The sequence below is a fragment of the Cetorhinus maximus genome, chromosome 20 (genome assembly GCF_964194155.1).
Source record: "Cetorhinus maximus chromosome 20, sCetMax3.hap1.1, whole genome shotgun sequence".
In the NCBI taxonomy this organism is placed as follows: Eukaryota; Metazoa; Chordata; class Chondrichthyes; order Lamniformes; family Cetorhinidae; genus Cetorhinus; species Cetorhinus maximus.
Window position 1 is genome coordinate 76,041,791 of NC_135898.1, and position 14,369 is coordinate 76,056,159.

Genomic DNA, 14,369 nt, shown 5'->3' on the forward strand with positions numbered 1-14,369 from the left:
CATGGCTGTGGTTCCCACATCACGTAAATGCCAGACCACTAAGGATGGCACTTGGGTTTTGATGACAATTGAGCAGTTTCATTGTCACCATTAAATAATACTAGCTTTTTATTCCAGATCATTCCTCCAGGCCTCTGGATTACTCATTCTGTAACATAACTACTATGCTGCCATTTCCTAGTATTTCCTATTGATATGACCAGTGCTATAAAAAAAACACAGCCAAAAAATTACCAAGCCAATGTTTAGAAAACTTCTTTGTTCAATTTAATGGCTTTTATTAAACATCTTGTACAATCTGAAGGTAAATATTAACAAGGTAACATATAACTGGCCCGGAGCAGTTTCCTCAAGCGCAGGCAAATTCTTGACATTTACAAATGACATCTTAAAATAATTTAATCTCCCAAGTGTTAGATCACAAATGAGATTGAGCTAAATGCATAAATGTAAAGAATAGAATCCATCAGGTCTGCTCAGTTAGGAATGGGACGCTGTGCAGTGAATATCAAATTTTGTGGTGCTTTCATTCCTGTAAATCTACATGGTGACTATGCAATCAGTTTTATGTAGCAGGGCATGGCTCACTCAGTATTGAACTGTTGCTTTGCATTGCTTGCTCATGTAGGTAGTCTTATTACTGACACCAGTAGACCTGGGTGCATGGCGCCTCTGCAGCTCAAGGGCCTCCTGCTCGAAGCGGCTGAATATGGAGAGCTGTGTCTGGCCGCCTCCAGTCCTCACACACTCGGCTACGTTGTAAGCATTCTTCTCCTGGTAAAGAGAGGAGAGCATTGATTAGGGCAAATTGCACATGGACTCTGCCCGCGCACGGCACACCCCAGCCAGAGTGGGACATATCCGGCCTCTAGTGCCTCCTCTCCCTGCTGCTGCTGATCGCTCAAAGAAGCCAGGCCTGTTCCCCACCCCCACCCCCACCGCCCCCTTGGACACATGCTGCCCACATCACATTAGGAACTACATGGTATCTCCTCCCATAGCAAGGAGGCGCAAGCACATGCAGCGTAGAGGGCAGCAGATGGTTCATTGCCATGCCACCTTGAGGCTCCCCTTCCACCATCTCATCACCCTGACTAGGACATGTCCTGGAGTTCTGAGCCTGCACCTAGGTGCAGCTCCTCCAGGTTGCGCCCAGACCAGTCATGTGGGACTAGGATTAACATATGCTGTGGGGGAAAACGCATCTCCCCATGACCCACTCAGGCTGACCTCAGCATGGGCACTATCTGCTTGCCCACCCAGCAAAGGAAAAATGCCCTCAATGATTCAATGCAGTCACTACACTCAGACTTGGTTGGGGAGTTTGGGGATGCTGCAGAGGGTAAGCCGACCTGTTGGGTTAAATGCCCAATGCCAACATGGTCCTCACCCTGCCAGAGTGCCACAAATCGTTGAAGCACTTACAGCACTGGATCCAGGTGCGCCGCACCACATTGCGGGAGCTCACCACCTCCGCCACCTCCTCCCAGGCATGTTTGGTCATGTGGGAAGGCCTCCTCCTCCCATCCTGGGGGACCAACACCTCCCGCTGTGATGCCACCTCCTCGAGGAGGGCAGCAAGGCAGTCATTAGAAAAACGAGGGGCGCATTGAACCCCCCACTGGCATACCCTGCAGCCTGGCCTTCCCGGCAGCCTGGCCTGCTCCGCTGGCCTTCCCTGCAGCCTGGCCTACCCTGCAGCCTGGCCTACTCTGCAGCCTGGCCTACTCTGCAGCCTGGCCTACCCTGCAGCCTGGCCTACCCTGCAGCCTGACCTTCCCTGCAGCCTGGCCTGCTCCGCTGGCCTTCTCTGCAGCCTGGCCTTCCCTGCAGCCTGGCCTACCCTGCAGCCTGGCCTACCCTGCAGCCTGGCCTGCCCTGCAGCCTGGCCTGCACACCCAAACCCCTCTGCTGTGACCTGGAACTGGCCATTGTGAGCAGCCTACAAAAGGCCGCCAGGCTTCTTTTAAACAGACTGCCAGGTCGCCCGCACACTCCCGCTACCCACGAGAGTCGGGAAATACGCTGGACGGGCCTTTGTTGGGTCCGCCCGCGCCCGCTCCCTCTCCGTCCCACCCCTCCGCCACAAACACCCACCACCACCACCACCCCCCACCCCCCCAATGGAAAATAAATCCTGGCCCATGAATGAGGAAGATCTGATTATGCAACACGATGGTGAGTAAAGGCATAGTTATTTTGTTGTATGTCATTGATTTGATTCATTGCGGCTGTACATGTACTTTCATGAGTTCTTGGGATTTGAGAAATGCTGGCAAGGCTACATTATTTCTCATCCTGATTTTCCAGAGAAGGTAGTAGTCGGCCTTCTCTCTGAATAGATTCAGTGCTTGTGATAATGGTTCTAAGATTCTGACCCAGCAACAATAATGGGATGAATGGGATGATGTAGTGAAATAAAAAGATTTTTTTTAGTATACCTTAGATATCATTCATGAAAGTTGACAAACACTTGACCTCATCTTGCTTACACAATATTAGATGGAATTTACAGCATTACTGCTAGCCACAAGCAAGAAAATGGCAACATAAAGGTTTTGAATCAAGCATTCAGTGCAGCATGTTTTTAAGTGCTGTAATGGGCCATTGTTTGCTATAGCTGGATAACTAATGCTATTAGTTAGACTTGCGTTTAGATGTTTAGGTTTTTCCTTTTGCTCCACAGTAAGTTGTTGGAAGTACAAGCTGATAACAGCACAGTGTGGGAAACCATGCTTTGAGGACCCAAGTGAACAGAGAAAGCAATTTTGTCCTTAATCAATCAGATTGAAGGATTGTGAAATAAACAGCAGAAGGATTGAGAAGGCAGGGTAAATTAAAGTGGATGAATTCAATCATATATCAGGTACAAAAGGAGAAATAGAGAGAGAGAAAGAAAGATTGGATTACAAGAGAGAGAAAAAAGACAGTGAAAATGTAGAAACTCAATGCAACACATATAACGACTTGCAACTAAATAACAGAGGGAAGGTCATTGATGAATGTGCTGAGAATGATTGGGCCTGAGACGCTCCTGCAGCAGTGTCTCGGGGCTGAGGTAATTAGCCTCGAGCACCATCTTACTTTGTGATAAGTATAACCCCAATCAGTGGAGAGTTTTCTCCCTGATTCCCATTACCTTCAATTTTACTAGGGCCCATTGACATCACCCCCAATCAAATGCTACTTTGATGTCAAGGGCAGCAATGTGAATATTGACATTCATAGTTTCATGTTGTGTAATATGTGAATGCCCCTCTGAAAGATGGCCCAGCATCAATGAGCCCTTGAGAAATAGTCAAACTTGGAGCCTTTATTCTGCTGGCTCAGAGTCCCCGCACACTATACTGATGGCTCAACCTGTCTCTGCTCCTCCTGAATGTGTTTGCACTCGGTGTACAGCTGCAAGAGGTCCCAGCACAGTGCTGTAATAGAGCACTGTATTTCAGGGACTGCTGTCTGCACACATCCATGAAATTAAGTGACATTTCCAGTAGCTCCCAGCTGACCACACTTCAGATATGGGGATACTGATTGTACAATGCTGGGCACCACTAACTTCACACCATCCCAACGGAAGTGTATATCGTAAGGAGGTCTGTTTCCCATTTACTTTTCCACACAGCAGGAACCTATTCCATGATGGTCCACACACATGAACAGTGGGGCAACCACGCCTTCACATGATCCAGTCATCACTCGGACAGAATCCTCAACTCACTTGTCCCTCACACTCATGTACACTTGCCGAGCTGATGCTGTACTTGTCATGAAGCAAACTCACGTACTGACTTCTGTCATTTCTGCCAGAATGTTGCAGTTCTGCAGCAGCCAGGCACGTTGGGGCATGCCAACCCCAAGAGTCACAGATATGGACTTCTAGGTGCTCATGGACGAGATCATGTACAGAAGGGACATCATATTCCCAGAGGGCATAAAACTCACACCACCTACAACCAAAAGGACATGGATCGACATCGCGGAGGCTATCAGTGTCACAGAGAAGTATTGCCAGACCTGACTCCAGTGCCACAAGAGCTTCAACGACCTTTTGTGGTGTGGAAAAATGAGTAAGATCTCCATGGAGCCCTCTAGGCCCTAGGCTACAAAGTCTCCAACATGCTCAGCAGCTGAAGGGACACAGGATGCATGCTGTTCCTCACCTTTGGAGGAGTGTGCGCCCAGGACACTCAGGCAGCCTGAGAGAAACTTTGCAGCAGAGAGCGTATGGGGAAGATGAGGATGCCAACATGCTGCCTTCATCCGTCTGGAGGATCTTCCCTCCCCCATGCAGCACCTTATCACCCTCTGCTTCTTGTTCTCGCAAAAGAAAAGGAAAATCAACGCCCAGGAGATGGCCTGGACTGGGAGGGGGGCACCAGTGATGTTACAGTGATCATGGGGGATTTCAATATGCAGGTAGACTGGGAAAATCAGGTTGGTAGTGGATCCCTAGAAAAGGAATTTGTGGAATGTCTACGAGATGGCTTTTTGGAGCAGCTTGTGGTGGAGCCCACTAGGGAACAGGCAATTCTAGATTTAGTGATGTGTAATGAGGCAGATTTGATAAGGGAGCTCAAGGTGAAGGAACCCTTAGGAGGAAGTGACCATAATATGATAGAATTTACCCTGCAATTTGAGAGGAAAAAGCTGGATCAGATGTAACGGTATTACATTTGAATAAAGGCAACTACAGAGGCATGAGGGAGGAGCTGGCCAGAATTGACTGGGAGATGAGCCTAGAAGGAACGACGGTGGAACAGCAATGGCAGGAGTTTCTAGGAGTAATTTGGGAGACACAGCAAAAATTCATCCCTAGGAAGAAGAAGTATACTAAAGGGAGGACGAGGCAACCATGGCTGACAAGGGAAGCCAGGGACAGCATAAAAGCTAAAGAGAAAGGATACAATGCGGTGAAGGGCAGTGGGAAACCAGGGGATTGGGAAGCCTACAAAGACCAACAGAGGATAACTAAAAAAGAAATAAGGAGGGAGAAAATTAATTATGAGGGTAAACTAGCCAGTAATATAAAAGAAGATTGCAAGAGTTTTTTTAGATATATAAAGGGTAAGAGAGAGGCAAAAGTGGACATTGGGCCGCTGGAAAATGATGCTGGAGAAGCAGTAGTGGGGAACACAGAAATGGCGAGGACTTTGCGTCAGTCTTCACGGTGGAAGACACGAGTAACATCCTCAAAGTTCAAGAGAGTCAGGGGGCAGAGGTGAGTATGGTGGCCATTACCAAGGAGAAGGAGCTAGGAAAACTGAAAGGTCTGAAGGTGGATAAATCACCTGGACCAGATAGATTACACCCCAGAGTTCTGAAGGAGACAGCTGAAGAGATAGTGGAGGCGTTAGTGGCGATCTTTCAGGAATCACTGGAGTCAGGGAGGGTCCCAGAGGACTGGAAAATCGCTAATGTAACCCCCTTGTTTAAGAAGGGAGTGAGGCAAAAGACGGGAAATTACAGGCCGATTAGCCTGACCTCGGTCATTGGTAAGATTTTAGAGTCCATTATTAAGGATGAGATTTCAGAATACTTGGAAGTGCATGGTAAAATAGGGCAAAGTCAGCATGGTTTCATCAAGGGGAGGTCATGCCTGACAAATCTGTTAGAATTCTTTGAGGAGGTAACGAGTAGGTTAGACAAAGGAGAGCCAATGGATGTTATCTACTTGAACTTCCAGAAGGCCTTTGACAAGGTGCCGCACAGGAGGCTGCTCAGTAAGATAAGAGCCCATGGTGTTAGAGGCAAGGTACTAGCATGGATAGAAGATTGGCTGTCTGGCAGGAGGCAGAGAGTGGGGATAAGGGGGTCCTTCTCAGGATAGCGGCCGGTGACCAGTGGAGTTCCGCAGGGGTCAGTGTTGGGACCACAACTTTTCACTTTATACATTAGTGATCTAGATGAAGGAACTGAGGGCATCCTGGCTAAGTTTGCAGATGATACAAAGATAGGTGGAGGGACAGGTAGTATTGAGGAGGCGGGGAGGCTGCAGAAGGATTTGGACAGGTTAGGAGAATGGGCAAAGAAGTGGCAGATGGAATACAACATGGGGAAGTGTGAGGTCATGCACTTTGGTAGGAAGAATAGAGGCATAGACTATTTTCTAAATGGGGAGAGAATTCAGAAATCTGGAGTGCAAAGGGACTTGGGAGTCCTAGTCCAGGATTCTCTTAAGGTTAACTTGCAGGTTGAGTCGGTAGTTAGGAAGGCAAATGCAATGTTGGCATTTATTTCGAGAGGACTAGAATATAAAAGCAGGGATGTGCTGCTGAGGCTTTATAAGGCTCTGGTCAGACCACATTTAGAATATTGTGAGCAATTTTGGGCCCCGTATCTCAGGAAGGATCGTTCACAAGAACGATCCCAGGAATGAAAGGCTTAACATATGAGGAACGTTTGAGGTCTCTGGGTCTATACTCGATGGAGTTTAGAAGGATGAGGGGGGATCAGATTGAAACTTACAGAATACTGAAAGGCCTGGATAGAGTGGACGTGGGGAAGATATTTCCATTAGTAGGAGAGACTAGGACCCAAGGGCACAGCCTCAGAGTAAAGGGAAGACCTTTTAGAACAGAGGTGAGGAGAAACGTCTTTAGCCAGAGAGTGGTGAATCTATGGAATTCATTGCCACAGAAGGCTGTGGAGGCCAGGTTATTGAGTGTATTTAAGACCAAGATAGATAGGTTCTTGATTGGTAAGGGGATCAAAGGTTACGGGAAAAAGCGGGAGAATGGGGTTGAGAAATTTATCAGCCATGATTGAATGGCGGAGCAGACTCGATGGGCCGAATGGCCTATTTTCTGCTCCTATGTCTTATGGTCTTATGGTCTAGGACCATCAGGGCCATCGAGGAGGTGGCTATGGAGATAGCCAGCCCCCCACAGCAGGAGCAGGTTGATGAATGGTGAGACAGTTGTCCCAGGTGCACACGGTCATTGAAAAGGCCCATGTGCTTGTGGTGGGCTGGGGGGGAGGGTAATTGCCAGCACGCAAAGCCTTGTCCAAAAGCATGTCGAGCACTGGGTGGTGTCCAGGCCTCAGCACTGCAGAGCCCTCAGGGTCTCCCAAGACTAACACTCATCAATTCCTCTTGCTTCTCACACAGGTCCCAGCGGTCTCAGGCCACCCTGCCCCTCTGAAGAATCCCTTGGACAGCAGCAGGAGGAGGAGATGTCCGAGGACGCACCATCACAGCAGACGAGTGCACCATCCACCAGCACAGATACTAGCACCTCAGTGGGTCTGTGCACGGGGTTAGAACTGGGTGAGGAGCATATCACTAGTGTGCAAGAGAAGGTGTGTGAGGCCCCAGCTGGAGTATTGCATCCTTGCCTGGGTGCCATACTTTAAGAAAGACGTGAAGGCACTGGAGAAAGTGCTGAAAAGATTCAGGAGAATGGTTCCAAGGATGAAGAACTTCACTAAAACGCAGCAAATGGCCTTCCCGCCAACTACACACCCATCCCAACCTGTATCCCATTTTACAGGAGATGGTGGAGTTGTCAGGTAGCCTGCCCGCCTTTGGGCCTAATGAGGCCATTAATTCAGGGCCAATTAATGGCACTTTGGTGCTCATCCTGCCCCCGCCACTCTTTTACCAGCGGCAGGAGGGACCCATGCCATGTGGGAAGCCTGGCAGCTTTTACTGGCGTTGGGCAAGGGTCTGAGAACCCCCTTTGGGGGATGTGCCCATCAGAGGCACCCCCCTCAGAAGATCATATGCCTCTTTACCACACCCGCCACCACCACCACCACCACCACCAGCCTCTCAAACCTGCCCCCCCATCCCCTCCATCTCCCTGCCAGCCAGGCCCACCAATACCTTGGACTTACCTGAAGCCTGGCCTCCATTAGTTCCCCTTATTTGGGTTCTGGCTGTCATCCCAGCGGTGGCCATCGATTAAACCTGGAGCAGCTGAGACTACAGAGCTCCCTGCCAATCCCAAGTGAGGGGCGAAAGTCCCGTCTACTGCCAAGTAAGGCTCCATGGGGCATTAAATGGATGTGGGGCAGCCGGTATTGGCCGGGATGCCTTCCCCCACCAGATCTTCGGGTGGCTTGGCAGGGGGACTCCGCCATCCAAAAAGTCTTGCCCGTAAGATTTCACACACTTTCCTCGCCTGCTGACTCACGCCTGTCACTGTTGATGCCGCGATGAAAAATGGTTGCACTTGGAACATCTGGGCCTGAATCTTTCAGGCAGCGGGCGGGCTCGGGCGGGGGGGGGGCGGCCATGGAGCCGATCATCGCCTGCGATTGGCTCCGCGCCGCCATTTTACATGGGCGGGGCAGTTAAGGCCCGCCCAGCGTATAACACGAGCCGGATCGCTCAGCGCTACCAGTGCGGGCCGGCGGGGGGGAGGAGGAGGGAGAGACGCGGCTAGTGCTCTTTCGCACGCATAAAGCGCCCTTTTGTGCGCATGCACGCAAGACAGCGCTTCAGTTTCCCTGAGGCACGGGATTGAATCGATGTTCAAAAAATTAAATAAAAGGTTTAAAAATGTATTTAAAGATGTCCCCTCATGTGACTGTATCGCGTGAGATGGGACATGTTTTTATATTTATGATTTTTTTCCCAAATTTATTTAATAAAAGCTTTAGGAAACCTCACCCCGCTCATGGATGAGGTTTCCTAAAAAAAACACAAAGTTCGCTTGGGCTTTTCGCCTGCCTGCCAACCTTAAGGTTGGACGGGTGCGTTAACAAGCAGAACAATTACTTTCCTAATGGCCTTAATAGGCCATTTACATTTCGGCGGGCGTGCAGCTGACTCCGGCACGTGCCCGCCAAACGAACTATTGCAGGACTGCGCGATGACGTTGGAAGGCACGCCCGATTGTCATCACGCGTCGGCGTGTTGGGCCTGGCCCCGCACGCGGACTGAAAAATCCTGTCCCTGGTACTTTAATGTTACAATATTCATTTTACAATATTTACACGTTACAATATTCAAAAACAAAGAAAGGGGCTGTGCTCCACCCATGGTTGAGTTGCTATCCTGATAATACTCGGAGGCTATGCTGGACACTTTCCCCTTTGTCAGTTTCATTAACTGGCAGATGTGCTGATGAAAATGACTTTCCTTCATTCAAATCTAACTTCCTTCCTTCGTGTGCAAATATCGTTGAGTTTGAATTTGGGACTGCGAATTGCGACCTCAATGAGATCAGTGAGCTCCTTATTAAGCACAAATCTGATTGCCAACTGCGCACTGTCATGCACTGGGCAAAATGGCAGAGAGCAGAAACAGAGGCGGGATTTCTGGCCGCACCACTCAGCAGCCATTTTGTTTGCTGCCCCACCTTCACTCCGATCCAATTCAGGCTGGGAAAATCCTGGCCTGCATGTCTCAGTTCAGTATGATTGGCTGAAGGGACACAGTTACTTGGCTTGCTGTCATCCCACTGGTCCCCTGCAGAGGGCACTGTGATGTAAGGGATCTCTAAACATTGTAAATTGACACTCGAAACCCTGAGAAAATCCTGTGGGTAATTGTAAGAGTACTGATCACCAGCGCCATTATTTCACTGCTGACCCCAAAATCCGGCCAGCGTGACGAACTGAAATGTTGCTGTTGTAAGTTACTAAGCAAGTGTCTAAAGAAAAAAAAACCTTCTCAGACATTTGTAAAAACAAACCACAATTCTGAGGATACCTGACATAATGCAAGTAGATGTAAAACCTGTTCCGAATGGTATTTCCATTTAATGAACATTTCATTAAATTCATCAATGAAGTGTCATTTCCTGTTTTTCTCATCCAGCCTCTGTATGTTTTACAAAATCAATAATTTCTCTATGACTTGTGGAGATTCCCAGTCTATCAGCTTTTCTTTCTGAATATAGGAATTTACTGACCTGAACCTCGGTACTGGATCATTGTCCTGTTGAAACACATAGAAGCTCAAAGTGCATTGTACAATGCAACTAAGTAATGCATTCTTATCAAAGTCCATTGCCTCTATTTTGAAAATTAAATTAGCATATTTTATTTTAGAAATAATTGTGCTTTTTCCTAAGAGTTGAAAGCAGCATTTTTATTTCCCGACGGGACTACAGTGTTAGCACATGTGAAACTGTATTTAAGTGGTTTTGCCTCAAGGTTAACAACTCGCAACAGCTTATCACCTTTATTATATGAACGTTACCCAAAGTACTTCAGAGTGAAAATAACGCCAGGAAGTGTTAGGAATGGTGATTGATTTCAGAGTCAAAGAGATGGGTTTTAAAGGAGAGCTGAAAGATAGTAAGAGAGTGTGGTTTAGAGAGAACCACAGTGTTGGATCAAGGCAGCTGAAAGTGCTACCACTGAAGGTAGGATGGAAGGAGAGGATGCAAAGGGAGTGGGAGTATGCGTTGCAGGGGTAATGAACATTCTTCTTATCCAACAAATCAAAGTTACACATAAAAGGAACAAATTAAAACATTTATATGGAAAAATGACATAGGGGCATGCCCAACACCACCACCACAGGGCCTGAAATTAAATGCAAATGACATTGCCCATATCAGTAATGCTTAAATGTAAAACGTCAAATCATCCAAAAATTACATTGATGAACTTGTACGTAGAAACTAAACCACATTTACAAAGCCTCTGCAAATATCTTCAGGGATGTTTGATATATAGAGATATGACTGACTAATCATAATCTCCTACTTAGGTAAAAACAACATGCTGTGATGCATCAGTCATGAGAGTGAAAGTGCGTTTAGTAGGCAGAAAACCAATTCAGAATGAGTCCAGAAACTTCCTTGCTGTCAATGTATGTCACTCACATGTGGAGAGATAAGAATAAATTCCCTTTTCAACCCTAGATTATTGTTTGTTGCAGGGAAACTTATTCAGTCCAAAAGCTACCGAGGTAGAGAAAGGCTACCTATAATGTTCCAGATTTTTGCAGTGGCAATGACAGCGAAATTGTCAATGTTTGCCATATTACTCCACTGAAATTGACAGAAAATTGAAGAGTCCACATGTGCGCAGAATAACGCAGAGACCCAGAAGTTGCTGTCAGCGATTCTATGCTTCTTCAGAGGATGTGCTTTTGAGGTCCCTGTTTGCCCCCCACCAGGCTGCAATCAGTAGGAAATCTTTAAACTGATGAGAATTTCCACTCTTGCACTGTTAGTCTAAAGTTACCCTTTGTTGAATGAGATGGAACTAGGTTTTTAATGGCGTACTAAGTTCCTAATTACTGGTAAGCACCTTCGCCAACCCTGAAATGCTAATTTTATGCTTCTGGAATTTGAAATTTCTCTTATTATAACATTCCACATTTTAAACATTTTTAAAAGTTTATCTTTTTTTTAGCTCCTATCATAGTTCAACCATTATCATCCATTTCGCCATCTGAAATTTTAAATTAAAAGTAACGGGATTCATTACTTTCAACTTTTTGATATGCTATCTGTGTGAATACTTCATTATGATTGGCTGCTTACCCTGTTTGCTGATATCAACGCTGCTGCATTGGAAATCCCCTTGATATGGTGCCAGACTTAAACCGGCATTGGAAAAAGAGGAATTCTGCACCTCAAAGGGACAGCTTTCTTCAAGGTCAGCAGCAAGTGACCAACTGTAAAATTCTGGCTAATAAATTATCTATACCAGCATGAAAATAACGGTGAATCTTTGAGAAGCAAATGTTAAAATCAAAGGAAGGGAGTGGTGAGGCACAATTAATGTCATTGATCCCACCTTAATGCACTTTTTTGGCTGTGTTGACCTGCAGATGTGACTATCTGCCCAGTGTAGATATTGCCTAGCATGAAAGTCGCATCTGAAACTTCTGCACTGATGGAGTTTACACACGAGTCTTAAAATAACTTGATACATTTTAATTATTAAAGTAATTAGCCTGTTACTTACACCAACTGATGAAATAATAACGTGATGATATTTTGACTGAGTGAATATTTTCTTTTTATTCTGATTTAAACCAAACAAAACAAATTAGATTGCAATATTAATCCAAATATTTAAAAAATTGTTGTGCTTTGATTAAAATATTGTACCTGTGTGCAGGATAATAGTGATTATGAAAACCCAGATGGACGTTCTGATGGCTCAGACACGTATGAAGATCCACGTGATGATGGTGATGGTGATGAAAATTATGAGCCGCCCCCCAGTGAAAATAAAAACAAGAAAATAGTTGCCCAAACTTTTCACAATTCTAAGGGTGAATATGCAGGTAAAGCATGACTGTTCAGTTTTAAGATTTACAGAGTTTTACTGTCACTTATTGGCTCGATTTTTTTTGTATGAGCTAAGTATTTGGGATATGTGCTGTTCTGGCAATCAATTACTGCACAGAAGTCAAAATGAGTACAAAATCATTCAAAAAGTTAAAGCTTCAATTTACCAGGAGAGCATCATACTTTAAGATTAAAATTTATAACTTATGCATTCCTTTGGACATGATGTGCTCAGGCATGCCTTGGTACTTTAAGCACAATTGCAGCCTGCCTCCCATTTGTACTCTCATCAACTTTCTTAGTAAAATTATTATCAGAGGAATGGAACATCTTTAGTCTTTCATGAAGTGCCTTTAATCAAATAATTCGTCCTTTCACAATCCACTCTGGATACTAATTCTCATCACCTTGATGATATATATGCCAAACTGCACTTCACAGTTCCAGTAATTGTTAAATTTGAGACTTAAGATGAATACCCATCTTTCTATATGCAAATATTATGTTTGATTTGTTGCTGCCTAAATAATGATCTCATTAACTGTGTGAAAATGACTTACATCAAATTCTTCGTAGAATCCAAACTTGGATGCATGAAATATATACCCTAAATCCAGGTGCTTTTGAAAACTGGGCCCCTAATAATTAGGTTCATAGGCTCTTCAGCCAAGCACCTTTGTGGAAAAATTGTACTCTCTCTCTTCCCTGGTCCAGTTGCTCACTTGTGTTCAGTCCATCACTCGGTGAAAATCTTTCTGACTCACCAGCTACTTCTCAAAAACAATGTAGTTTGATGCTGGGGCAGGTAAGATGCCATGATGGAGTTGGTGAGGATGGGACAAGACTTTTGGATTTCCAATTACCTTATAGCCAACGTCTTTGTGCGCTGTATGTCAGGTCATGGGTGGAGGTCGCACTCACTGCCTCTGCCACTTCCCTCCACAGTTTTTTGGACCATAGCCCTCCATCAAAACATCACTAAGCTCTGCCTGCTGTAGGGATAGCCCCACCCATCATCCCCAACAATGCTGCCCCTTTCTTACTCATTGTTGCCTGGTTCTGCTCCCTGCCAAAAAAGTGTCCGTTTAATCCGTTTAAAAATTCCCCTCCTTCAAAGAGGCAATAAATCAGAAGGCAGCAGTTTAACCACTGCCTTCCTACCCCATTATAATGATTGAGGACTTGTCCAGGAACGTTGTTAGCAGCAATCTCATGATGGCGGACAGAAGCCTCATCACTAAACTGCAAGCGAATGAGAATCCAGCCTGCTGTGTCGCTGCGGTATTTTGCTAATGTTTTAATTTCTCTGGGGTCATTTGAGTTTGCATGCAAGAGTAAATATAAAACTCATTGGAAGAACATCAGAAATAGTAGTTACCCATTAAAAGAATTTCAACAGGCATGTGATTTACCAATCATTAAGTGTATTTTCTCCTTGGAAGAATTAATATATTACAGATTTCTGTCTAACAGTAACTTTACATATTACCCAAAAGATCTTTAAAAGCACACTGACTAATGCAGTACTGGGGCAGTGGCTGTTTCTGGACCTAGAAAAGTAAGGCTCCTTGTCATTTTCATAGACAACCGACCAGGAAACCGGCCAGCAGTCCCTAACACAAAGCTACTTCCAATGATACCACGACCATCGCCAAGTCCAAACCAGCGAAAGATGGCCCCACATCCACAGTCAGCTGAGAAAATGGGAGAAAAGGAAGATTATGAGGTAAGGTCATAATCAAAGAAAGGAGATATCTTTTTAAATAGACCGTAACCCCAAAACTGCAAGGCTTCACTAGTGGTGAGGGGCCTGCAGTGAGCGATTGTAAGTCAGGGTTTTGGATGCATCGGCATCACTGCAACTTATAGACTTGCTGGAGTGTGCACTAAGTCAGGATCACTGTGAGACAGATCAGGAGGAATGTGAAGCAGGTTAGGATCACTGTGAAGTAGACTGGGAGGCGTGTGAAGCAGGTCAGGATCACTGTGAAGCAGACCGGGAGGAATATGAAGCAGGTCAGGATCACTGGGATACAGACTGGGAGGAATGTGAAGCAGGTCAGGATCACTGGGAAGCAGACCGGGAGGAATGTGAAGCAGGTCAGGATCACTGTGAAGCAGACCGGGAGGAATGTGAAGCAGGTCAGGATCTCTGGGAAACAG

The 14,369-nt window shown here is 45.9% G+C and overlaps 1 protein-coding gene across 2 annotated transcripts in view; it reads left to right on the plus strand.

Moving 5' to 3' along the window:
- Positions 1 to 14,369, plus strand: part of blnk (B cell linker) — a 226,762-nt gene that overhangs the window by 150,169 nt on the left and 62,224 nt on the right. For both annotated transcript variants that reach the window (XM_078564923.1, XM_078564924.1), the window contains 2 exons: positions 12,034 to 12,202; positions 13,790 to 13,932. In XM_078564923.1, the coding sequence (XP_078421049.1) occupies positions 12,034 to 12,202; positions 13,790 to 13,932 (312 nt within the window). The remainder of the gene's footprint in view (positions 1 to 12,033; positions 12,203 to 13,789; positions 13,933 to 14,369) is intronic.